The sequence below is a fragment of the Acomys minous genome, assembly GCF_964271855.1.
Source record: "Acomys minous genome assembly, chromosome: 2".
NCBI lineage: Eukaryota > Metazoa > Chordata > Mammalia > Rodentia > Muridae > Acomys > Acomys minous.
The window spans coordinates 50516128-50543326 of NC_140484.1; the positions used below are offsets into that span (position 1 = coordinate 50516128).

General features: G+C 49.9%; 1 protein-coding gene across 2 annotated transcripts; it reads left to right on the forward strand.

The window, feature by feature from the left end:
* The first annotated feature begins 3725 nt into the window (after positions 1–3725).
* LOC311587534 (uncharacterized protein) lies at positions 3726–27199 on the forward strand. Of its 2 annotated transcripts, none has more exons than XR_014775894.1 (5): positions 3726–3820; positions 5185–5352; positions 6492–6593; positions 7227–7340; positions 25501–27199. XR_014775894.1 is itself a non-coding variant. In XM_084764482.1 (5 exons), the coding sequence occupies exons 2-5, from the start codon at positions 5214–5216 to the stop codon at positions 25669–25671; spliced, it is 546 nt and encodes a 181-aa protein (XP_084620608.1). In that variant the 5' UTR covers positions 3726–3820; positions 5185–5213; the 3' UTR covers positions 25672–27199. The 2 variants fall into 2 exon arrangements, 1 of the variants encoding a protein (XP_084620608.1); XM_084764482.1 differs by having other exon boundaries at positions 6472–6593.

Here is a 27199-nt window from a genome sequence, read left to right on the forward strand (position 1 = left end):
TGGCTAACTACACTCCTTTTCATGCTATTTTGGTTTTTTTTAAAAATTACATTTATTTATTTATTCTCTTGATGTGTGCATGCACATTGTTAGAAATAAGGTAATAGCAAATTGAAGAGACTGGAGAAAACAAAGTAGTTTTAAGGTGTTTTTTTTTTTTTCATTTTATTGTTTTACTTTGTATGTTTGGGTGTTTTGCCTACAAATGTCTGTGTACCACATTCATGCAGTGCCCTCAGAGGCCAGAAGAGGGCATCAGATCCCCTGGAACTGGGGTTACTGATGGGTGCTAGGAACAGAACTTGGGTCCGGGGCAAGTGCTCGGAACTGCTGAGCCATCAGTCCAGCCTTTTAGTATACGATTTTGCAGAAAGGGACACCAGCACAGAAGAAAGGCAGAGATGGTGGCTGGTGTGGCTTTATAAGTTCCTGGGTTGTGAGAAATTCCTGTCCTCCTCTCACAAAGTTTGGCACTTGAGCCCTTTGCAAGTCCCCCATCGCACTGGTTTAGGGCACAAAGCCTTTTCCAATAAATAATTTGGGCCTTAGGCTGCTCCCCCTTTTTTCCTGACCGTGAGCTCAGTCACGGAGCTGAAGACCTGTAACTTTTCACCTTTCAGGGTTCTAAGACAAACAGGGGATGGGGGCGGCGCCTCCTGCTCTTCTGTAACTCCAGTGAACTCTTTGTGCACCTCACACTGAAAATGGACCTTGGCAATCTATTTCTTACCACATGGAGGTCAGAGGAGAGCGTTGAAGTCAGTCCTCTCCTATTATGTGAGTCCTGGGGATGAAACTCAGGTCGGCAGGTTTGGCGGCAAGCCCCTTTACATGCTCAGCTGTCTCAGGGGTCCACGCGGACCTTCTTATTGAACCTTGTCAGTACCATGCTGTGGAGGCTGAGAAACTGCGTCCTTAGCACTTGCTTCCTGCCATCAGTTTTCTAGGGCCTTGCAAGTCAGCTTCAGGTCACAGCTGTTTGTGGCCATCACTGGGTCACAGGCCTGTGCTTGCTTCCGTCCTCCCCACCTGGCTGTCCCCAACCCTGTGTTTCCTGCTGACACCTGCCCTGAACAGCCTCTGTGGTGGGAGAGCCTCCCTCTGCAGCCATCCTCTGAATGGTTGGCTCAGGGACCCTCCTGGGTACCAGAGGTTGAGGATGCTCAAGTCCCTATGGGAAATTGGATAATATGTGACTCGGGGAAGCCTTTGGTTTTCCAAAGTGATGGCAGGGAGTGACTCGAGTTCTCTGCAGTGACTCACAAGCTTCCATGAGGAGCCACGCAGGGCAGAGAGCATTTACATGAGAGCCCACATCTGTCTGCACTAAGGTTTCTCCTTCAGTGTACGCATGAGTCTGTGTGTGAAACCGGGATGGCTGAGTTGTCTGAGAATTTTCCGTCTGCACTGTGAACAAAACATGTACCGGCTGGGGACGTGGCTCGGCAGGAAGAGCGCCTTCCTAGCAGGCATGAGGTCCTGGGTTAGATCTCCGTCACCACACACACGCCTTACACACCACATACACACCACCCCCACACACCACACATCCTACGTACACATCACACATACACACACACAAATCACACACACATACCACACTACACCCCACATATCCCACACCCCCACACTCCCAAACACACCACACACACACACACACACCACCCCACATATCCCACACCCCAACACCCCCAAACACACCACACACACATACACATACATCACACATACCCCAGACCACATACACACCCCTACACCCCACACACAAACCCCCACCCCAACACCACACACACACCACACAAACATTACATGTGACACACACCACACAGACATCACACACACACCATACACACACACACACACACCCCACATACCACATACACACACCCCACATACACACCCACCACACACACCTCTCACTCCACCCCCACTCCGCACCCCACCCCATACACTCATCACTATGAACTCTCTGTAAAAACAAGACAAGCAAGGGCTAGACTTCGATTCTGAGTCATAGCTATTACTAAAGGAAACAGTCAATACAGATTTTAAAAGGAAAACAGGAACCTCTAATTTGACTGGGAAATTCGAATCCGTTTTTGTTCGCTCTGGGCACTAATAACCTGATTGAAAGGCAGACTTCAGACCTAGAGATTGGGCCCAGCCCAGAGCCCAGCTGTTGCCAGGCCTCTAATGAGCCGGCTGCCTGTGATCTGCTTGCTGCGGGGCTGACTTCACTGGTTCTGGGGGAGACCTTGGCGCAGAGATGGAGTTGCAAGAGGCTCCCAGGAGGCTGAGGGGGCTGATGGCCTCAGGTGGAGGGAGGCGACCCAGAGCCCAGACACGTGACTCCACAGCACCGCCACGGAGTGGGGGAAAGCAGAAGCTAGTTGATGGGGTGAGCCGGGGAAGAGGGCTCAGCCTTAGAAACGCTGAGGGGAACATCTCCCTGGAGGACACCGGCTTTGTGGCTGGCAAGATTTTAATTAGATTCCAAGGGCTCTCGTTTAAGCCTGGAGATCTTAGGTTGGAACAATCAATGAACTCAATCCACGCACGGAGAGGACTGTGGGAGAGGAGAGAGCCTGACAGCCCTGGGTCATCGTGCTGCCCGCATGTAGGGGAGCCTCACCGAGGGCTGGTGCTACACTTGGCTAAGTAGCCACATACAGAGCAGGGTCTCTCTGCAGCGTGAGGACAGTGGCACCAGGGTGGTTGAAAAGCAGAGTTCAGCAAGCCAGTTGGAAGCACCAGAAAGTGTCCTTTTGCATCTCCCATGTGTTTATTTTTGGTATTAGCAATGTGTTTTGTTGTTGTTGTTTTTTTTTACTTTAAAGAATTTTTGCGATTGTAATTATAACATTTCTCCCTTTCCTTTCTTCCCGGACACCCTCCCATATAACACTCCTTGCTCTTTCAGATTCACGACCTCTTTATTCACTAGCTGCTACTGCATGCCTGTACCTGTGTACATTCCTAACTGTAACCTGCTCAGCCTGTGTAACGTTACCCACATGTATGTTTTCAGGGCTAACTGTGTGATAGTCTAGGGTGGTGGCCTCAGTTGCCCCCCCCCCCACCCATTACGTCACATCTGTTGGTGTTGCTCTTGTTCAGTTGACGGTTGGGCAGACATGTTGATGAGACTTTATGGATGTACCCTTTGGCATTATTAAGAGGCACAATCTCCCAGCAAACTCCCTGGCCTCTGGCTCCTATGATCTTTCCAGCCCCTCTTCTGTAAGGTTCCCTGAGCCTCGGGTGCGGGACTGTTTTCTAAGACGGCACCATTGCGATTGGGCCCCGTGACTCCATGCTGCGTTTAGCCGATGCATTCTGTCCAGGGCAGCTGGGACAACTGTACGGTTGGGTGGCTTGAAACCACTGTCAAGTATGTGCTCTCTGCCTCAGAGCCAGAGGAGTGAAAGCGACTGACGTGTCAGCGAGGCCCCTCCAGCTTTGTGTTGCTGCTTGGAATCTTTGGTAGCTCGGTTTGTAAATACATTCCCTGCTGCTTCCTTTCCCAGCCCTGGATCCCGTCTGTGTTTCCACCTTCACGTGTCTTCCCTCCGTGCACACCTGTCCCGGTTTCCCTCCTCTCCCTCTTCCCACCCCTGCTCCCCACCTTACTTTTTCTATTGTTTGCACACGTGGTAATATGGCTGCCCCAGTGCTGGGTCCAAGGACTCCCCTTTCCTACTGAACTGTTCCGGTTCCTCCATACAGCAGGCCTATTCTGTTCTGGGGACATGTCTAGCCTTATGTTTGTGCCACCTATCAGTCACTGTGGTGTAGAGTGAGTGTCATCATCAAAATGTAGGTGTGTATAAAACATGTTATACTTTTCCAAATTCATTCTCTCTTTATTCCCCCCCCCCCAGAATTACCTTTAGTTAATTCTAGGATTCAGTTAATTCTATTTCCATAACAAGTTTAAAAAGATTTATTTTATTTTGATTTACGTGTGTGCACGTGGGCATCGGATCCCTTGGTGCAGGTGTAGTTGTGAACGGCAACATTGGGTTTGAGGAAGCAAACGTGGGTTCTCTGCAAGAACAGCCCCTGCTCTTAGCTGCTGAGCCAGGGCTCTAGCCTCCCCTGTAAAACTTTGAGAATTAGTTGATACATTTTTACACAAAAGTCTACCAGGCTTTTGACTGAGATTTACACTAGGCAGAAGCTCAAATTGGGCAGAATAATTATCTTAGGGAGACTGTCCACGAACATGGTATACTGCTGTGTTTAAACTTTAATTTCTTTCAGAGTGCTCTCACAGTTTTCAGTGGGACAGGCCATCTTGATGTATTTAGTTAGCTGCATCCTTAAGTACTTTACATTCTTCTTTAAAAATATTTTATTATTTATTTATTTATTTATTTATTTATTTATTTATTTTCACTGGGCAAAGCGGCACACACCTTTAGCCCTGACACTCGGGATGCAGAGGTAGGTGGATCTCTGGAGTTCGAGGCCAGCCTGGTGTACAGCCAGGATAGCCAGGGTTACACAGAGAAACTCTGTCTCAAAAACAAAACAAAACAAAAAGACAGACCATTTTTTTTTTAAATCTCACCCTTAGTCATGTGTTCATGTGTGTGTCTGGGTGTGGGTGTGATGCACGAGCCCAGGCTGGGGCTCTGTGACCCCCACTGCGGCCTCCCTGGTGCTGCATCATGAAAAGGAGACGATGAGTTCACAGAGGTGAGGCTGGACCCCTGAGTATCTGGGGGATCGTGTGGCTCCCCTACCTGCCAGTTGGGAGTTGTGGGGTGAACTCAGCTCCCCGCAGCTCTTTCCTCTCAGCTGCGAAGTGCAGGTAGAACTGGAACTGCAGCCACCGTTGCGGCCTTAAGGCCGTCTCTGCCTTTTAGCTCTGAACCCCGCCCCCCAAGTGTGAGCACGTTTATGTATTCTGAGGCACCTGCATGTGTGCACACGTGTGTGGAGGCTGGAAGGCCACCTTGGGTGTTTTTCCTTAGGAGCCCCCGACTTTGCTGTTGAGTCAGGGTCTCTCACCGGCCTGCAGGTCACCAGCTTTCCCCAGGACTCCGGATGTCTCTCCTCCCCTGGCATCGGCATCAGCGCTCTCTCTACCAAGCCCAGTTGTTTCATATGTGTTCTGGGGGTCAGACTCAGGTTCTCGACTTTGCAAGGCAATGTTTACTGACTGAGGCATCTCTTCAGCCCCCACAGGCCTGACTATTTCCATAACGATGTATTCCTCAGAGAAAACGCGGAGAACGCAGAGAAGCAAAAGGATGGGAAAAGTCACTCCAAATCACCTCATCCGAAAGACCCTGTTGTCATGGCCCAGGGTCACCCATCAGCTGTGGGGCCCTTTGTTCTCCCAGGGTAGGAACTGTGGGGATGCTAAACACACACATTTGGGTCTTAAAGTACAGATCCTCATGCAAATGAAGGACCACAGTTACACCAATCACATACAGTTCCTTATGCAAATGAAGGATTGTGACCTGCACCAATCACAAGCCTTCAACAGGGCCATCTAGTAAATGGCTCCCCATTGCGGGGCGAAAATGACAGCAGGGTCAGGAAGAATTCACAAGAGGCCTGTCTGGCTTGGAGAACTGTTTCCCAGGGCTACGGCAGGCCAGCTGGAGTGTATCTTCAGCTGCAGGTGTGGCGGTTCTGTGTATCTGCTGGAGTGGCCTCAGAGTAAGTGTCCAAAACAGCTGGGCAGTGCAAGGCTGTGTGTCACTTGCCAATATAAGGGCTCCTAGGCTCCCAGTTTCCGTATCCGGGCTGCCAGGCATCAATAGGCAGGGGCCTGCCACATAGGGCACTCTCTAGAGTTTAGACTTTCAAAATAGGTGCTTATGGTAAAGATGTTACTGAGATCCCAAATAGAATTTACATTTCTCGGGCTGGAGAGATGGCTCAGATAGATGTTAGCTGGCTGCTCTTCCAGAGCACCCGGGGTTCAATTCCCAGCATCCATATGAAGGCTCACGACCACTTACAACTCCAGTTTCAGTAGTTCAGTGCCCTCTTCTGGCCTCCATGGGCACTGTATGTACACGGTGCACAGACATACGTGCACATAAAACATTCATACATATAAAAGAAACCAAAACAAACAAACAAAAATAACAGTATTTGATAGTCTTTTACGACACTTGGTAGTGTTTAATCTCTGTTCTGGGGGGAGGAGAGTTTTCCTACTATTTTAGCAGTACCTGGTGCTGGCATGTTATTATTTTAACTAAAAATGACTTTTAGATTACTTTAAAAGTGTTTTTATTACTCGAGTGCTGAGTGTGTGTGTGAGTATATATGTGTGAGTGTATGTGTGAGTGTGTGTGTGAGTGTATGTGTGAGTGTGTGAGTGGAGTGTGTATGTGTGAGTGTATGTGTGAGTGTGTGAGTGTGTGTGAGTGTGTGTCACACCGTGCATGTGGAGGTCAAAGGATCACTTTCAGGAGTCGGTTTTCTTCCTCCTTGCTGACATAGGTGCTCTTGTGCCTGTCCAGATGTTCCACGCAGCTGCTGTGCACTTCAGGACAGCACCTGTCTCCCATCCCCTCCTTGGGAGTGTAGGGATCGCAGATGTGAACCGCTGCCCTTGGCCTCAGGTGGGTACTGGGGATTGAATTCTTGTGGGGCTTTTGTGGAAATAACTTCACCTGTGGCTTTATCTCACTGGCTTTTGAAATGATTTAAATTTAACTCTCTCTCTCTCTCTCTCTCTCTCTCTCTCTCTCTCTCTCTCTCTGTCTCTCTCTGTCTCTCTCTCTCTCTCTCTCTGTGTGTGTGTGTGTGTGTGTGTGTGTGTGTGTGTGTGACCCACTGAGTTTAATTGCACAAGCACAGGTGGGAGGTTACTTACTGGGGCATGGACAGCATATAAGAGGCTAAAACACTGGAGAAAATTACCCTCTCTCCCCACCTCCTGTAGCCATTAACCACCTTCGGGCCCTCAGGGAGGGGCGGGTCCTCATGAGTCCTTTGTACTCTTCGGTTTTGGTTTTAATCTGGCTGTAACAGAGAGGATTGTAGTTACCAGAATTCTCCACAGTGGTTCTTCCTAAGAGAGCTAATGTGAAGGGTTAGGCCACAGTGCCAGGGGCCCCATGGGCAGATAGCTGTGGCACCGAGGGTCCTCTCAAGACGAGGCTCATGAAAAGACACGACACACTAGAGAAAGGGCCCCTGTGCCTCCACTTTGCAACGAGTCTGATATGCTTTGTATTTGGTCTTGCTTTGAGGAACTGACAGAGAAGATTTCCGGGAGGAAGGGACTGAGAGCTGTGTGGACAGAGCTCTGTCTTTACCCACCCTCCACCCCCTGCAGCGGTGAAGGAGGAATAAAGACCCAGCTGGTGAGCCCTCTGTACCCTGCACTGGGGAGCAATGACCTCCGAGTGATTGGGGACCTGCACCCAGTGCTTTTGCCCTCGAATGTGCGAGCGCACAGGTGCTGGGTGAACTTTGGTCTCCTCTTTTATTGCTTTTCTCATTAGAGAGAACTAAAGCATGAGGTCTGGGGTTGAAGGTTACCCATCTGAAGGAAAGCTTTATCCAGAGAAAAGAATTGAGTGAGCCCTGTCTTAGCCTGGCTTTCCTCAGGCTGCGGCGAGCCTGCTCCTGAGTGAATGAGGGCTGCAGGGCTCATACATACATGTATATATTGCGTGTGTGTGTGTGTGTGTGTGTGTGTGTGTGTGTGTGTGTGTCTTATGTGCATGCATGTGTGTGAAGGCTAGAAGACAACCTCAGCAGTTGGTAGGGTCCCTCGCTGAACTCTGAGCTCACCCGTTCTGGCTAGTCTAGCTAGCCAGCTTGCTTCTGGGCTTTCCTGTCTCTGCCTAGGGATCCAAATTCCAATACTCATGCATTCAAAGCAAGTACCTTATGAGGGAGGGAGGAAGGGAGGGGGAGAGGGAGAGAGACAGACAGATAAACAGACAGACAGACTAGGACTCAGCTCTAGCCTGCTGTGCAGTGTCCCTGAGGGCAGGAAAGCAACGCTGTGCCTCCTGGCTTCATACGGACATGAATAACAGGGCTGTTGTCTGAAGTTCAGTGTCAATGAGTCAATATAAATTTCAAATATGGATAAAACAGAAACTGACATAAAGAAGGCCCCCAACAGTGACTCTGTGTTGGGGATAACGTTACAGAATGTCACCTCTGCTAGTGCTGTCAATGGCTCTGACTTAAGTCCTAAGACTTTACTCCCACAGTCTCAAGAATTTGGGAATGTCTGCCAGGGTTCTTTGTCTTGTTTGCCAAAGTCTCCATGCCATGGACAAGAAATTGTGTAGTGGTGCATGCCTGTAATCCGAGCACTCGGGAGGCAATGGTCTGTGAGTTCGAGGCCAGCCTGGTCTACACAGAAAGTCCAGGTCAGCCAAGGCTACATAGAGAAACCCTGTCTCAAAAAACAAAAAACAAAACAAAACAAAACAGTGCGATGTTTATGTTTCCCTCTAAATTTATACGCCAAAGCCCCTTAGGGAAACCCTGTCTCCAAAAACAAGGTGAACAACCCTTGAGGAAGGACACATGAGGTTAATCTTTGACCTTCACACATGTGTATGTGCACACAAATGTGCACCCATAAACATCTCTCTCTCTCTCTCTCTCTCTCTCTCTCTCTCTCTCTCTCTCTCTCTCTCTCTCTGTGTCACACACACACACACACACACACACACACAGAGCCTCAAGGCAGGAACAGTGTTGCAAGGTAGTAATCCATTACAAGGAAAGCTAAGACAGGAAGAATGACACAAGTTTGAGGCCAGACAGATGTCACTGGATTGCTTTATGGTCAAGTATGGGAGCATGTTTTGTAAATACACAAAGGCTTTTCCTAGTCTAGATTTGACTGGCTCCGTGGATAAAAGCGCTTGTCATTCAAGTGTAAGAAGTGGAGCCCAGAGCCTGTTTCCCAACCCAGCTAAAAGTTGAGCAGTCATGGTGGCCACTTGTGGTCCCAGCACTCAGGAGGCGGAGAAAGGGCATCCCCAAAGCAAGCTGGGGAGCTACACTACTTGAATCGGCAGCTCTGGGTTCAGCAGAGAGATCTTGTCTTAATATGAAGTAGAATGTGATGGAGGAAGGCACCCAACATCAACGTGGGCCCCCACAGGCAGGCACACACATGCGCATCTACACCTGTACGCATGCACTTGCTCTCACACATGTGAACATGCTTGCACGCCAACACATGTGTCTTCGGGTTACTATTGCTGTGATGAAACCCCATGACCAGAGAAACCTGGGCAGGAAAGGGCTTGTTCAGCTACAGTGGCTTCCACTTATACAGCACTGTTCCTCATGGAAAGCAGTCAGGACAGGAACTCAACACAGCAGGAACCTGGGGGCCGGAGCCGATGCAGAGGCCATGGAGGGGCGTTGCTTACTGGCCTGCTCTTGTGGCTTGCTCAGCCTGCTTTCCTACAGAACCCAGGACCCACAGCCCAGGAATAGGACCACCCACCATGGGCTGGGCTTTCCCCCATCAGTCACTAATTAAGAAAATACGTTACAGCTGGATCTTATGAAAGCGTTTTCTAAATTGAGGTTCCCTCCTTTCAGATAACTCTGGCTTGTGTCAAGTTGACCTAAGACTAGCCAGCACGGGATGTACACATGCAGAAAAAGAAAATCTAGGTTCATTTCTATTGAATATATGCCAGGGACCAAAAGGCCTGAGGCCGACTCCCACCCATTCAGTATTTGCAGCAAACATCCTGCTGGGCCACTCATTAGGTATGCAAGGCATCCGGCTTAGTCCTGAGAAGACAGCGATCTGATCCTAAGATATTCACAGAGACATCCTGCTTTGTCTCACCTGAAAGACCCCTCCCCTTGCTAATGTTCCCGGGGCTCAACCCAGAAGATTTTGTACTTTTCCACTACTCTCCTTGCGTACCCCCGCCCTCACTAAAGCAGGTTTTAAAAAGCCTGCCCTTACCTTTAATAAACGAGCTCTTGACAAGCAATTGTTCGCTTGAGCTACTGTCTCTCTCCCGCCCATGTCTTTATGTACAGGTTGCGACCCCCCTCGATCCCCCAATAACTGACCAGCTGGACTGGTTGGTGGACTAATTATCGTTACATGGATTAATTTCATCTGGCGACCACGAAGGGACTCGAGGTGCGGGTTTCTCCCCGAACGGATTAAGGGACCGGTCCACAGGAGTTTTCATGACCAGCCGAGCTCGCCCGGCCGGCTTCGTCATTAGGTGAGTCATCCGTTCGCATATCTCAAGAATGGGCCATTCGCTGTCCAAGGAAGCAAAGTTCATAAAAGGCTTAAAGGACGTACTCAGAGAGAGAGGTATTAGGGTAAAAAAGAAACATTTGATTGAGTTTTTTGTTTTTATTGACCAGACCTGTCCCTGGTTCATGATTGATGGACCTACTATTCATTCTGAAAAGTGGCAGAAGGTGGGGCGTGAGCTTAATGCACTTATTAAAAAAGATGGTAATACAGCGGTGTCGAACAGTATTTTTTCTTATTGGGGCCTTATACGGGACATAATTGAGTCCGGCGAAAACGAAAGCGGAGAGAGGCAGCTCCTCTCCGTGGCTGAACTCTGCCTGCGCGAATCTCTCCCTCCTTCTCGTGTTCCTTCCTGTTCCTCTTTGCAGGGTTCCTCTCTTCCTACATCCTCGGAGCCCTTAAAAAATCTTTCCCCTGCGCCTGCGTCCAAGCCTTCCCCTTCCTCCCGCCGTCTCTATCCGTCGCTTCCTCCCACCCATGAGGACCCCATTTCCGCTATGGAACGCGGGTGTTCACCACTTTGTGCCCCTGTTTTTCCCCCAAAAAGGGCACCCTCTGTCCGATCCGGTCCGCCAGCCTCTCCTGTTCCTTCTCCGTCGGCCGCCCCTTCACGCGCCTCCCGCCATTCCGCCATTTTCCTTTCTCAGGCCCCAGATGAGCCCTTGGATCCGGATGCTGCTGCCACCCTTGAGGAGGAGGCTGCTCGACATCATTCCGATGATGGCCTCCTCCGCGCGGCGCCAACCTTTCCCTCCTCTACCTTGCTCACTCTTCCCCCTCCCCTTACTAAGCCCTACCCTGCCTCCCGGCTCCCGCCACCTTGTTCCCTCCCAAACTGCTTTTGCCAGACGGAGGCTCATCTCCAACACCAGATCTCCCATGCGACGAAGATTCTTCAGCTTCAACAACGGCTTTCGCTTTTAACAACGCGCATTTCCTCCACAGCTCCGTTTATTTTCCCTGTCACCCGTTCCCAGAGCCAGCCCGCCCTGAGCGGGGCGAAAACTGAGGCCATTGATTCAGGCGCTGCTTTGGGAGACCCACCTGCCCCTACACCCTCCCAGTCGTCCGCGGCCCTTGTAGATTCTGATAGTGAGCATGATTCCTCAGGTTCGGAGGGAGAACAGAAAGGTGGTGGAACGGCTCCTGACCCTACCCCCACTGCTTATCATAAACTCAAATTTAAAAAGCTAGAAAAACTTAACACGGCTGTCCGTAGTTACGGACCTAATGCGCCGTTCACACTCTCCCTCCTTGATGATTTGGCAGATGGAGGTCATCTAACGCCCAACGAGTGGATCACCACTGCACAGACTGTCCTCACTCGAGGACAGTTCCTTTCTTGGAGGGCGGACTGGGCTGATCGTTGCCGTGACCTTATCCGAAAAAACGTACAGCAGGGACATCGCGAGACCCGTGAATGGTCTCTTGACAAACTCCTTGGCCAGGGCAAATATGCCACTGACGAAAAACAGCGTGCACTCCCCTTTTCCTTACTTTCACATTCTAGTTCTGCCGCTCTCGCTGCTTGGAGAACTATTGCTTCCACGGGCTCCGCCCTGTCCCCTATTACCAAGATTCTTCAGGGACCTCAGGAGCCCTTCAGCGACTTCGCTGCGCGCCTCCTGGAGGCTTCAGAAAGATCCCTTGGTCCTGGCCAGACAGACAGTAAATTTCTTACACAATTGGCCTTTGAAAATGCCAACTCAGCCTGTAAGGCAGTTCTTAGACACAAATATAAGGGCAGGGATCTTGATGAGATGATTCAGCTTTGCCGAGAGGTTGATCCCCTAACTGATAAGTTTACCAAGGCCATTATGGCCGTCGGAGCCCTCCCTAGCGGGGCCTCCTGTTACCGGTGCGGCCAACCGGGACATTTTGCCCGCGCCTGCCCAAATGAGCGTAACCGCCCACCCTCACAGGCTGGACAGCCACCGGTCGTTCCGCCACCCACTGGATCCCGGGGACCTGTGGCCCGGCCCCCCCCCTACTACGCTCTGCCCTCGTTGCCGTAGAGGTCGTCATTGGGCGAACACCTGCCGTTCCACTGTTGATGCCATGGGTAACCCTCTCCCCCCGCGTTCGGGAAACTCCTCTGGGGGCCAGTCCCGGGCCCCTCACCCTATCCAATTCCAGCCTGCGTCGGGACCGGTGTCACAGGCTCCCCCCAATTTACAGACCCGCTTCCATCCACAGACCTACCCCACCTCCCAAACCCAACCTCCTCCCATTCCAGCGGCGGCCCCTTGCCCTCCCCCACAGGATTGGACTTCCGTGCCACCACCTCTACAATACTGACGCCCGAGGATGGAACCTTGTCCTTGCCTGTCGCCCTCTTTGGAAACCCTCCCCCTCTTCCCCTCCTGGTCCTCGGCCGTGCCTCTTCTGCCCTTATCGGGCTACTCATCTATCCCCTCGTTTTAAAACACCCGCTCCCTTCTCCTACGCTCCTCCTTGCCGCCGCTACCCAGGGCCCTCTCTCCATCTCTCCTGGTCAGATTCTGGCCTGGGCCCTTCCGTTAACCCTGGCTGACTCTGTTGTCTCTCCTCCCGCCACCCCGACTCCCTCCCTGCCCCCCTCCGCTTTTTGGGTCCAACGCTTAACTTCTGATAGACCCCATCTTACACTAAGGCTTGATGGCCGCCCCTTTGAAGGCATCATTGATTCCGGGGCAGATTCGACGGTCCTGTCCCAATCTTCTTGGCCCTCGTCTTGGCCCTGTCAGCCCTCCCTTACTCACCTTCAGGGCATCGGAATATCTACCAATACCCTTCAAAGTTCTAAGGTCCTTCGCTGGACTGACCCTGATGGCCAGACAGGGACGGTGCAACCGTTCATTGTCCCAGGGTTACCCGTTAATCTGTGGGGCCGGGACATACTCTCTCAGATGGGGGTCTTTATCTATAGCCCCTCCTCTCCTGTCACGCATCAGCTTTTGGATCAAGGCTATTTGCCAGGCCAGGGCCTCGGCAAGCTGGGACAGGGGCGTCTCGAGCCCATTGTCCCTATGCCTAGGATTAGTCGCCAAGGGCTGGGATATGAACAAAATTTTTTATAAGGGCCACTTCTCCCCCTGCACTCCAGGCCGATAAAATTACTTGGAGAACTGATTCTCCTGTCTGGATCGATCAGTGGCCCCTTCCTTCCCGTAAACTGGCCGCAGCCTCAAGGCTGGTGCAGGAGCAACTTGATGCAGGCCATGTTGAGCCCTCTACTTCCCCCTGGAACACCCCCATTTTTGTCATCCAAAAAAAGAATGGTGCCTGGCGACTCCTCCAGGACCTCAGGGAAATTAACAAGACCATGATGCCCATGGGAGCTCTGCAGCCTGGTCTCCCCTCTCCTGTAGCTATCCCTAAAGGATTTCATAAACTTGTTCTCGACCTTAAAGATTGCTTCTTTTGCATTCCCCTACACCCTGACGATTCCAAACGTTTTGCCTTTAGCCTCCCTGTTGTTAATCATGTTGGGCCCTCACCCAGATTTCAATGGCGGGTACTTCCTCAGGGCATGGCCAACAGTCCCACTCTTTGTCAAAAATATGTAGCCCAGGCCATCGACCCGCTACGCCTTAGGTACCCACATTTATATATTATTCATTATATGGATGACATCTTACTTGCTGGCCCTAACACGGCTGAGCTCTCTCTCGTCACCCAGGAACTTGTTAAGAGTTTGGGTCATCTGGGACTTAAAATTGCCCCAGACAAAATACAACTACACCCCCCTTTTCTTTTTCTGGGCTATGAACTTGGGACCTCTTCAGTCAGGACCCAAAAGGTCCAGCTCCGCCGAGACACCCTTAAAACACTTCATGACTTCCAGCAGCTTTTGGGGGACATAAACTGGCTGCGCCCCTACCTTAAGCTCACTACTGGAGAGCTTAAACCCCTTTTTGATATTTTAAAAGGCAACTCTGACCCTTCTTCACCACGCAGTCTCACTGCTGAAGCTTCAGTGGCCCTACAAAAGGTCGAAGACGCCATCTTCCACCAGTCCATCTCCTATTATGACCCTACCCAGCCTTTCGCGCTCATAATTTTTCCTTCCCTCTTTGCCCCCACAGGACTGCTCTGGCAACGGACCCCTCTCTTTTGGCTTCATCTCCCCTCCTCCTCCACTAAGGTCCTTCCTACCTATCCTACTCTGGTTGCGTCTCTCATTCGACAGGGGCGGGAAGCGGCCACCAGGCTTTTCGGAAGGGACCCTCACTCTATTATCACGCCTTACTCGGCCACACAAATAAGGTGGCTTTTTCAAAATTCAGATGATTGGGCGGTCTCCTGTATTTCTTTTTGCGGCCTATTAGATAATCATTATCCCCCAGATAAACTAATTCAATTCCTGCAGCGACAACCTGTCATCTTCCCGAGAGTCACCCGCTCCAGACCCCTCCCCCAAGCTTCCCTGGTTTTTACTGATGGCTCCTCTACCGGGGTTGCTGCCCTTTCTGTGGACGGAGCTATCCTGCAAAAACAAACCCCCCATACCTCTGCTCAGCTTGTTGAGCTGGAAGCTGTTGCACACGCCTTTACATTGCTTCCCCATACTCCCTTTAATCTATATACTGATAGTGCCTATGTAGCATCCTCTGTTCCACTCCTCGAGACGGTTCCTCGTATTAAGCCTGCTACTAATGCCTCTCCTCTCTTCTCCCGTATCCAACAGCTTATTCTTTTGCGCTCTCAGCCTTTTTTCGTTGGTCATATTCGCGCTCACTCTACCCTGCCAGGGCCTCTGACTACACTTAATGCCCAGGTGGACTCAGCCACGCGCCCCCTGCTTTCAGGGCTGGCCGTTCCATCCGCCAGTGACCCCGTTGCTATGGCCAGGGAGGCTCACGCCCTCCACCACCTTAATTCCCAAAGCCTCCGCCACATGTTCTCCATCACTCGGGAACAAGCCCGGGCTATTGTTAAAGAATGCCAGGCATGTGTCACCTTTCTTCCCGAGCCACATACGGGAGTCAACCCTCGTGGCCTCATGCCTGGACAGGTCTGGCAAATGGATGTTACTCATTTCTCCTCTTTTAAGAAACTTAAGTATATTCATGTGTCTATAGATACTTTTAGTGGATTTATTTGCGCCTCTCCGCACGCTGGAGAGGCTACTAGAGATGTTATTGATCATGTTTTATATTGCCTTACTGTTGCCCCCAAACCCTATACCTTAAAGACTGATAACGGCCCTGGGTATACAAGCTCTGCCTTCAAGTCCTTCTGTGCCCAACTACAGATTAAACATGTTACGGGGATACCTTACAATCCCCAAGGACAAGGAATTGTCGAGAGGGCCCACCAGACACTTAAAGCAATGCTTAATAAGTTACAGTTTTCTAAAGGAATCCTATATCCCTCTACAGCAGGGCCTCGCCTGCTTCTCAATCATGCATTGTTCGTCCTAAATTTTCTACAAAAGGATGATCTTGGCCATTCGGCGGCCGATCGCCTTTGGCACTCCTCCACCTCCTCCACCTATGCCAAGGCTCTGTGGAAGGATCCACTGACCCACCGATGGCATGGACCCGACCCAGTCCTTATTTGGGGCAAAGGTCATGCCTGCATTTATGATCAGAAAGAACAAAATGCGCGCTGGTTACCTGAGCGCCTAGTCAAACCTTTTAACCCCCCTCTCCCAGGGAACTCCCCTGAGGAAAAGATGTAATTGTGCTCTTTTTTAGGATAAAAAAGATACCGCCGATGCATCACGTTGCTACTCACCACATCGCTCCTTTGCCTCTGCCTCCCTGAAGTGATTCTCGCCGCATTTCTGCGCCAACCTCAGCCTTATACAATCTATAATTTTATCTGGGTCATTATTAACCAAGCGGGAGATATTGTTAGTTCCTCCTCCTCTCAGGGCATTAATCCCCAGTGGCTCGATTTACAGGTTGACCTCTGTGCCCTGGCCCTGGGAGGCCCCTCTTCTTGGGGCGTGGAAGACATTTTTTTTCTCTCGCTCGGTTGGTGGTCCCAGTCCCGGCTGCTGTAATGACCTGGAGCGCATCATGCTCCACAAAACCTTACACCAAGATGGGATTGCTTGGGCCGGAGGGCTCTATGTTTTCCCGGGACCCTCTCATCGCTGTGGTGGGGCCCAAGATTTTTACTGTGCCTCTTGGGGGTGTGAGACCACTGGCGACACGTACTGGAAGCCATCCTCTTCTTGGGACCCTTAAAGACCTTTGCAATGTAGCTCGTTCAGTCACCAATGGCTGGTGCAACCCCCTGACCATTCGCTTCACTGAGCCCGGTAAACGTGCCATTTGGACGGGTCGTGGATTTAAATGGGGCCTCCGTGTTTATAAATCAGAGTACGATTTTGGACTTACGTTTTGGTTACACCTCCTGAAAAAGGTACCCAGTAAGGGCGCTGCAGTGGTTGGGCCTAATCATATTTTCCATCATCCTGTTCCCGTTCCTGCTCCTGACCCGCCCCCCCCCCCCCCCGCCTAAACCCGCCACCCCCATGCCTCCCTCCCCTCCCACCCCCTCCCTTCCGACCTACCCTCCCCCTGGGCCCCCCCCCCCCATTTCGGCTGATGTCATTCCCCAGTTGACAAATGCCTCCATATGGGCCTTAAAAAAAAAAAAAAAAAAAAATGAATGACTCCTCCTTGTCATTTCCTAAATGTTGGATGTGTTTCTCCCCCTCCCCGCCCTTTTACGAGGGTATTGCTCTTCTTTCCACCTTGCTCTTTACTATGTTACCCCACCCTCACCGGCTTAGCTCCCGACAATCGCATTACCCTCCAGCCTGTTTCCGGCATAGGTACTTGCCTCCTGGGTCCCCATATGCTCCCTCCCCCAACCTCTTCCCCTCAGCGACGTTCGCGCCCAGACTGTCATTCCCAACCTCTCCCTCCCCTACATTCTCGCGCCAAATAACACCCATTTTGCTTGTTCCTCTGGTTTAACCTCGATCGTCTATGCCCCTACCTTCCTTTCCTCCAAAGACTGGTGTGTCCTTGTTATTCTTCTTCCCCGTTTTACTATTCATGACCCCGACTCATTTTTAAATTTTCTGAAAGGGGGAATTTCCCCAACCCTAACCTTGCCTCCCCCTGGCTTACTACCCTTCTCCTCACCCTGCTCGGGCCCCTCGTTGGTGTTCTCCTTCTATTATCCTTTGGCCCATGGACTTTAAACCGTCTTACAGGGTTTGTTAAAAGTCAGGTTGAAGCTGCCACCAAGAATATCCAGGTTCACTACCGCAGCCTGGAGACTGAGGACTCAAATGAGACTTCTATTTCCATCCAGGAGATTTCACCTACGCCTCAGTCGGTTAACTACGGGCGGCCTTTGCAGTTCCTATGGGCGGCCTTTGCAGTTCCCGAGGATGCAGAATGCTGGATGGTGAGCCTGGTTGTGCCCTCGGTGCCTTTGGTAAACCTGTGCAAGCCCTCCCCTATATCTTTTGGCCTGAGCCCACCTTGACCTGACCCGCGATAGTGCCTGGTAAGTCAGAGACGGAGCGATCGAATAAGTCTCGGTTATCAGACGTCGGTCGGTCCTTGGTGGGAGGACAGACCATAGGCGTGGTAAGATTGAGCATCGATCCTCTAGCAGGCTCAGGCCATCGCGAGGCCATTCCCTCTCCTTGGGAATTTGGCCGGTCCAGAATAACTGTTGTCCTGAAACATTGGACATTAGTGATTCTTAAATATACCGCCATCCTGTAACAATGACTGGTGACCTCCTAAAGGTCATTCGCTGGGCTGTAAGGTCTCCCTCAGGCCAAAGTAAACAAAAGGGGTGAGGATGCCAGGGACCAAAAGGCCTGAGGCCGACTCCCACCCATTCAGTATTTGCAGCAAACATCCTGCTGGGCCACTCATTAGGTATGCAAGGCATCCGGCTTAGTCCTGAGAAGACAGCGATCTGATCCTAAGATATTCACAGAGACATCCTGCTTTGTCTCACCTGAAAGACCCCTCCCCTTGCTAATGTTCCCGGGGCTCAACCCAGAAGATTTTGTACTTTTCCACTACTCTCCTTGCGTACCCCCGCCCTCACTAAAGCAGGTTTTAAAAACCCTGCCCTTACCTTTAATAAATGAGCTCTTGACAAGCAATTGTTCGCTTGAGCTACTGTCTCTCTCCCGCCCATGTCTTTATGTACAGGTTGCGACCCCCCTCGATCCCCCAATAACTGACCAGCTGGACTGGTTGGTGGACTAATTATCGTTACATGGATTAATTTCAAATATAGAGATTTTTTAATTGCATTTTTTTGCACGTGTAGGTTGTGTATCTCAGATTAGAAATGCCTGGGTCAAAAGTGGTTTGGATTTGGGGCTTATAGGATATTTGCATATAACAACAAGAAATTTTGGGAGTGGACAGAACCCAAGTCTAAATAAGGAATTTATGTGTGTGTCATACATACATAAGCCAAAGGTAATTTTCTAGAATATTTCACACAGCTTTTTGAACCTTTTGTTTATTCTTTTGTACATTTACATAATGTATCTTGGTCTTTTCTATCCCTTAACTACTCCACCCTGGAGACCCACACCCCTCAACATGTTCCCTTCCCACCTCCATGTCCTCTCTTCCTCCCCCAACTAGGTCACGCTAAGTCTAGTTAGTGCTGCCTGCTAGCACGCAGACTGACCTTCTGCTTGGTGACGTTTAGGTCATTGCAGCTGTAGTGAGTTCACGGGTGCAAGGGTCGAGTCGGGTCCAGAACAAAGCATTTCCCAGGGTTACCCGTCCTCTGGCTTTTATACTCTTTCCACTTCCTGCGATGTTCCTTGGAGGTTGTTACAGTAAAAATGTATCGGTTCAGCCTAAGATGGCTAATAACTGGCACACAGAGTCTGAAAGGTACTTTAAAGCTGCCAGCACTACGCTGGGCAGAATCTAAACTGATACAAATCTACTCATAAACTAACATAAACAAACTACTCTAAACCTCATAACATACATATACCCCAAGCACTTGCCACTATGGTGATCCTCCGGCCGTTTCTCTCCCTGTCCTCAACTGTCCCACCTCGCTTTCCCTCAGGAAGTTCCGCCTTCCACACCCTGTCCTTCTGCCCAGCTGATTGGCTAAACAGAGCTTTATTGACATTTGTTACATCCACTCAGCATTCCTCCACAGGCGGTGATAGTACTACAGTTATTTTTTAAAAAGATTTATTTATTTATTAATTATGTATACAGTGATCTGCCTGCATGTACTCCTGCACACCAGAAGAGGGCATCAGATTACATTACAGGTGGTTGTGAGCCACCATGTGGTTGCTTGGAATTGAACTCAGGGCCTCTGGAAGAACAGTCAGTGCTCTTAACCTCTGAGCCATCTCTCCAGCCGCTCCTGCCATTTTTTTTTTTTTTACAGCTGTCTTAATTTACGACTGTTCAGTCACTTAGTCTCAGCTCTTTGACCAGTTATGGGTCTCTGCATTAGCTGCTGCCTATTATAAGGAGAGGCTTTCCTGACCACGCCTGAGAGCAGCACTAAACATAAATATTAGAAAGGCAGTTTGACATGTGCACTTCGCAGAACTGGAGTAGACTCTTCTGGGGGCACCTGTGGCCTCCTGAGCCATGAGCTTTTGGCCAGATTTACAGTACCAGGCACAAATTCCCTCCATGTCGAGAAGGCTTCGCCTTAAGGCAGGAAGCATTGGTTGCCCCTGTAAGCTGAATGCCACGTTTGCACTGGTGAGTGCTTCTTTTCTGGCAGCACTGTACATGCAGGTCCAGGTTTAGAAGACACCATTAAATGATTTTTCTTCCCAGTAGTCCAAATAATTTTTTGCATGAAATAGTTTTACGATGTGGAAGTTTCCACTTATGGACACCATATATGTGCTGAAAAATTTGGATTTTAGAAAGTTTTGGGTTTCACATTAAGAATATCCAAGCTGTGTTGTTTTCTCCTATATTTGTTTATAAATGCATATGAATATGTATATACATTGATTTATGTATATAGGTATACACTTTTTGTTTTGGTTTTTCAAGACTGGTTTTCTCTGTGTTATAGCCTTTGGCTGTCCCAGAACTCACTTGTAGACTAAGCTGGCCTCAAACTCACAGAAATGCACCTGCCTCTGCCTCCTGAGTGCAGGGATTAAAGGCGTGCACCACCACACCTGGCCTAAGTACACACTTTTATTTGCGTATATCTGTATATCTGTTTGGTGCACGGTCTCATCATTTAGCCCCAAGCCGGCCTGGACTCATGTGGACCAGGCTGGCCTCAAACTCACAGAGGTCCACCTGCCTCCACTTCTTGCATGCTGGACTATAAAGGCATGAGCCACAAGGCCTGATCTCTGTATTTATTCTGCAGCTAACAAGATTTAAGTCTCACTCTTTGTAAAAATTGGGGGCCTTGGGATGGTTAATCTGCATATGAGCCATCTAACTGTGTGCTGTTGTCTTTTAACCTATCTTTGTTTCCCCCTTCAGTGATGACCTGAGTTTGGATCCCTAGCACCCACATTAGAAGCCTGAAATGATAGTTTGTGCCTATAACCCAGTGCCGGGGAGGTAGGGGTGGTAGGGATAGGAGGATGCCAGGCTGTTGTTCGCTAGTCATGCTAGTTGAAATGGTGCTGAGGGTTAGTTAGAGAACCAGCCTTAAAAAAAATAAAGGGCAAGGGGCTGGAGAGATGGCTTAAAGGTTGAGAGCACTGGATGCTCTTCCAAAGGTCCTGAGTTCAATTCCCAGCAACCACATGGTGGCTCACAACCATCTATGATGAGATCTGGTGCCCTCTGCTGGCCTGCAGGTGTACATGCAGACATAATGTTGTATACATAATAAATAAATAAATCTAAAAAGAAAAAAAAGGTGGAGAGGAACAAAAGACATCCAGGTATCAGTGGCTGCCTCCATTTGCTCTAATATAGATGAATGCACAAGTACTCACACAACATGCACAGGCACATCACATACATACACACTATACACACTGCATGCATACACACATCACACACACCACACACACCACACACACCACACACACACACATATACCATACAGCACATCACACATACACCACATACCACACACACCTTATACATACACACACATCACACACACCACACACACATCACACATATACCACACACAACACAAACCACATACATATACACACATTACACACACGCCACATCCTCCTCTAACCTAACTGGAAACCCTCGCCAACAGTAAAGATGGCTGTTTTAGCCTCAGCCTCTCAGGTGCCATGCTCCTAGGTGTGACCACTTGGGGAACAATTTATTATAAACTGATGCTGTGTTTTAGGTGTTTTCTGCTTATAAACAGGCTCTTATAAATAAGATTTATTTTGAATTATTAGACTTGAACTTTTTTTCCCCTTTTGAGACAAGGTCTTGCTTTTGTCATTCTGGCTGGACTAGAATTTGTTATGTAGATCGTGCTGGACTTAACATTTGGGCCAATCCTCCTGCCTCTTCCTTCTGAGTAGCTGGCACCATTGTGTGTGGTTAGATTTGAACATTTTAAATAACCATAATTTCTAATTAATTTAAATATATTTATTTATGGTGTATATGCATGTGGTGGGGCACCATGAGCCACAAAGTGCAAGTAAAGGCCAGACGACAATTTTGGGGAGTAAGTTCTTCCCTTCCACCATGTAGGTCCCCGGGAATGAAACTCAGGTGACCAGGCTTGGCCGCAGCATCTTTGGTCACTAAGCCATCTTGCCACTCCTATGATGATTTAAAATTTCAACCTATAATTCCAGTACCTGGGAGTCTAAGGCAGGAGAATTGCTGTGAGTTCTAGACCAGCTTGGGCTACAGAGTGAGACCATGCTTCAAAACCCTAAAATGATTGATTGATAGATAATAGATAGATGATAGATAGACAGACAGACAGACAGGTAGATAGATGGTAGTAGATAAGTAGGTAGGTAGATGATAGACAGATAGATACATAATAGGTTGGTAGGTAGGTAGGTAGATAGATAGATAGACAGACAGACAGACAGACAGCTAGATCAGATGTTGTGTGGCTTTCCCCTGGGAGGTGTGAACAAGTGTCTGTTTACCTCAGATAGGGAAGTGGTGACAGGCTGACGTGATTGCATCCCCACCTAGCTGGGTGAATACACGAATTTATTGGCCATCACCTGCTGTAACATGGATGAGAGTCACTTATACGAGCATAGGTGACTCACAAGCAGCTGCATCACCAAGAAGCCCACCCTAGCCTACCCAAAAACTCCTGAAGAAGCTACACCCCCTGGACCTCTGTCCCGTGAGAAGCCCGTCTCTGGCAGCTGCTGCTTGCTCCATGACCCTGGGGAGGCATCTCCAGGGTCTTGCACAGTTCTGAGCTTTCTGAGCCGGTGAAGTTTCTTTTGCCTCTTGGGTCTTAGAAGCTTCCTCCTCCCTCCAGGAGGGAGCCTTTCCAGCCTTCATACAGCATTAGAGGATCCTGTGCTGTGTGGGACCATCCTGCCCAGTGTGGGACATGTCACATGTCCCCACTGCTGTGCAGACACAAACAGCACCTTGCCTAGGTGCTGCCACACACAAGTAAGTGAACTTGCTTCTGGCACAGGCTCTGGGCTGATCTGCCACAGTGAAAGCTGCTGGCTCTGCTACCACTGTGGGGTTTTGTTCATTTGTTTTTGTCTCACTTTTTAACAAAGTCACAGCTCCATGCAAAGGAGGTCACCACTGTGGACCAAATGCCTTCCATAGCTCTCTAAGTCTCCTCAGCTCCGATCCAAAGAGCGTGTAAAGAAAGCCAAGAAGTCCTATGAAAGGCAGGAGTTGCTTTCTCATCTTTCCCTGGGGGGCAAGGCATACTTTTTAAAGTTTTGTGGGTTTTTTTTTAAGCTTGAGAACAATTTTATTAGATTTTAAAAGAAAAACCCCAGAACTTCGGGGCAAGCAAGCTGAACATCTCGGCAGCTGCCCATAGGACACACTTTCATCGCTTGTTCACAGTGAGTTCCAGCAGTGGGCCTGGGTGTCCCATAGAGGTCAGATGTCACAATGTGGTCCTCTAAGACTGTACATCCTGTGGGTGGGAGGGTGCATTGGGGGGAGACAGGGAACAAGGACAAAAATAGACATGCACCTATGGACAATGACAGGAAAGAACAGGTGCACACTGGGAGAACATGCCACAGGGGTTATGGCGGTGAGACAGATTGAGAGGCACCTGGGAGGTCCCCACTCTCCCTTCAGCATGAGTTCTCAGCGACATGGGACGAACACTCCACTCTCAGGAACACAGGATGAGGGCTTTGGGATCCAACTGTCTTTGCCAGAGGCTGGCGATATACAAACTCCCAGAAATCAGAATTTAGAGCTCCTGGCTCAGAAAGAGGAAAAATTGGGATCACAACGGAAGTAGGGGCTGGAGCTGGAGGTCAAAGGGTGGGGTGCTGGTCAGACATGAATGATGAAGCCCTGGCTTCAGGACCACGTACACCAGGCTCCACATCCCACACACACCTGTCACAGCCTGTGGTCCCAACACCAGAGGTGGAGGCTGGAAGTCCCAGGAGTGCGTGTGCAGTCAGTGCGGCCTGCAGTTTCAGCGGCTGCACAGACCATCCTCCTGCGTCAGTCAGGGTCCTTCTGAGGAACAGAACCAACGAGAGCTGTGTGCGTGAGAAGGGTGTGTGTGACTAGGGATTCACATGACTGTAGAGGCTGAGAGGTCCCACAGCCACAGCACTAGGAAGGCTGGCTGCCTGGATGAGTTCCTTAGAACCAGGGATGATGTTGCTTTCAGTCGGGAGGGGTGGGGCTGGCTGGTCAAGCCCCAGAAAAGCTGGGATTCTGATGTTTTTTTGTTCCATCTGCCCCTCAGCCAACTGGATGCTGCTGCCCATGTTGGGCAAAGACAGAATTTCTCCTCTGTCCTCCAGAGCCAAGGGCTGAGCCCACCTGGAAACACTGTCATGGACAGAGCAAGAAATAATGCAGCATCAAGCACCTGCCTGTCCCTCAGTCTAGTCACAGTGACACCTGCACGTATGTGACACTGGAGCACATACACTTGCCTATTATGCCTACGGGCAGCAATCTATTCTCTATCTTCTATCTACCAATAATCTATCTATTATCAAATCATCTGTACGTTTCCTTCTTTAATCTATGATCTATCAATCATCTATAAGCCAATCAATCATCTATTTCATGTCCATGTGCGTCATTTATAACTGACTTTTAAATCTATTATCTATTTATCATCTATGTGTATCTATCTGTCCATGATGGTTCTATCGCCTGTCTACCTGCCAATCACCTGTTTATCTATTCCTCACTTTTAATTTTATATTCTTTGACAATTTCTATTTGGCTATCATCTATTGATCATGTACATTTACCATTCATCCACCTGCTTATTATCCCTGTTTGTCTGTATAAAGAGGTAATATCTTACGGATAAGGTATTGCCTTGTGTCTTCAGGGAACCTGACTTCCCTGAGTCTTCTGAGGGTTCAGGGAAGCCAGTGGGATGTGCCAAAAGGCATCTGGGTGGAGGTGACAGGCTGCAGGAATCTGGGACTGAGTCTTAAACACTAGAGTGTGGAGGGCAGACCCAGGCTCCTGCAGTCAGGCCATGAGAATCTGTTGTCTTGCCCTTTGCTCTATGGAGTGGGGGGTCAGGGACACACCGTGGGAAACCCCCAAAGGGCTGGGTTCACCCACTCAGATGCAAGTCTTCTGTGGGCAGGTGCCTAGAAAGGGTTTGACTACTTGCCTGACTAGTTCCCTGGGCATCTGGGGCCCTGTTAAGTTGCTATGTGACTCTAGGCAATGTCCCTTGCAAGAGGCAAGGTACTGCCTGGAGTCACAGACCCCAAGTTAAACGTACCCAGTAGCTGGACTGCTCAGCACCGCACTCTTTCTGGGCTCCTACCCAACTTTTGAGAAAGGACTTAGTGGCCCTTTCTCAGAGGCATACATACAAGTCAGAGTCACTCTCAGCAGACACCGTTCAGTGAGGGCGGAAGGCAGAGGGGGCTTCTGAGAGCCTGGAAGACCCACTCTAAGAACGGATGCCCAAGGTAGGTGGTGTTGTTCTGGTGGGAAAGGCAGAGGGGAGGGAGGAGGAGACCATGTGTCTTAGCATTAACATTGCTGTGAAGAGACAGCATGACTAAGGCAACGCTGGGGCTGGCTTACGGTTACAGAGGTTTAGTCCATGATCGTCACGGCAGGAAGCATGGCAGTGTGCAGGCAGACATGGTGCTGGAGAGGGAGCTGAGAGTTCTACATCCTGATCTGCAGGCAGCAAGGAGAGACTGGGTGCCACACTGGACAGAGCTTGAGCAAAGGAGACTTCAAAGCCCGCCCCCCACAGTGACACGCTTCCTCCAACAAGGCCACGCCTGCTCCAACAAGGCCACGCCTGCTCCAACAAGGCCACGCCTGCTCCAACAAGGCTACACTTTCTCCTAATAGTGCCACTCTCTATAGGGCAAACAGCCAAACACATGAGTGTATGGGGACCATACCTATTCAAGCCACCACACCATGCAAGGCCACGCAGGTGCCCGCTGGACGTCTCTGGCTCCCTGCACCATATGAGTGCCAGGATGACATCCTCCAAAGGATTGGTACTTGAGTCTGACTCTGAGGGCACAGAGGATTCAAACATAGAGCAGCCTTCATGGCACAGCCCAACCATTCCTCGCTTGGAGTTTCAGAGTAACCACGGGACACCTTGGGAACAAGATGAAGAAGCTGTCATCTCGAGTGTCAACTGTCATCTTGACACAACTCAGAGTCACGTGGGATGAGACAGCCCCAGTTAGGAATTGCTTAGATCAGACTGGCCTGTGGACATGCCGTTGAGACATTTTCTTCATTGCTAATTGATGTGGGAGAGCCCAGCACAGTGTGAAAGCACCACCCCAAGGCGGTGGGCCTTGGCTGTGTAAAAAGACAGCTGAATACGCCAGTAAGCTGCGTTCTTCCATGTTTTCTGCCTTGAGTTCTTGCTTTAGCTTCCTTCAACGATCGACTGTACTCTGTAAGCCAAATACCGCCCCCTCCACCCCTCCCAACCCCTCCCAACCCCTACCACCAAGTTGCTTTTGGCCAGTGTCTTATCACTGCAACAGAAAATCAAACTAGGACAGAAATCTTGGTGCCAAGGTTGCAGTGTTGCTGTGATGGTCGTGATCATGGCTGTTTTCTAGGCTTGTGGGAGGATTTGCAGCTTTGGTCTAAAGAGCTATTGAATGCTCAGAGCTTAACAGGCTGTCCTGTGGGAGGTTGGAAAAATGTTGAGAGCGATGTAGATGATGGAGGCCCGGCTCATAAAGTTCCCAAGGGAAGCTTGATGGGTCATCAAAGACTGCAGGGACCGAGTTCTGAATTGAGAGTCTGTGCAAATGAACCCTTTGCTTTACTGGAACAGACAGTGATAGTTGGCCGGGGCTGAAGATCAGTGATGTCTAAGGGACCAGCTTCGCTGGGGTGAAATCTGCTGGAGGCGTTTCCTCAGGGTCAGCACAGAGGCTGCGGTCCAGAGTGGGCCATTCGGCATCCCAGTGCCACTTGAAAACGTGTAAGAACTTTCTACTTGGCGCTGCTTTTGGTGGCACGAAAGGTCAGGACTGGTGGGACCATGGAGAGAAGCTGAGGCTTGGCACCACGTGTCTGTGTTTCTGAAGCGAGGCCAGGGGAGGTGAAGGTGCTGGGGAGGCCTTTGGTATCGGAGGTGCCAGGACAGCAGAATGACCACCACGGACAGTGGCGTTGTGGCGTGGAGTTAGCTGCAGCCACCAGACATGCCCTGTGTGCTGTGGATGACAGAGCTGGAGAGGTGGAGCTGGCTACCCACTCACTTTGGGGCCCAGAGGACTATGATGGTCCCAGGATGTCTACCCTGATGCATCTACACTCTTGGATTTTGGTTTTGGTTTGATCTGTTGTAACTTGGATTGAGAACATACATAAATTGTTTCTGGTCTTGCAAGCA

Bases quoted from the DNA above. Each gene is read 5' to 3' on its own strand.
- LOC311587534 (XM_084764482.1), top strand. From the start codon at position 5,214: ATGTATTCCTCAGAGAAAACGCGGAGAACGCAGAGAAGCAAAAGGATG. The intron at 6,594-7,226 runs GTGGGTACTGGG...TCTTGCTTTGAG, and splicing joins ACCGCTGCCCTTGGCCTCAG to GAACTGACAGAGAAGATTTC. The intron at 7,341-25,500 runs GTGAGCCCTCTG...CCTGATCTGCAG, and splicing joins GAGGAATAAAGACCCAGCTG to GCAGCAAGGAGAGACTGGGT.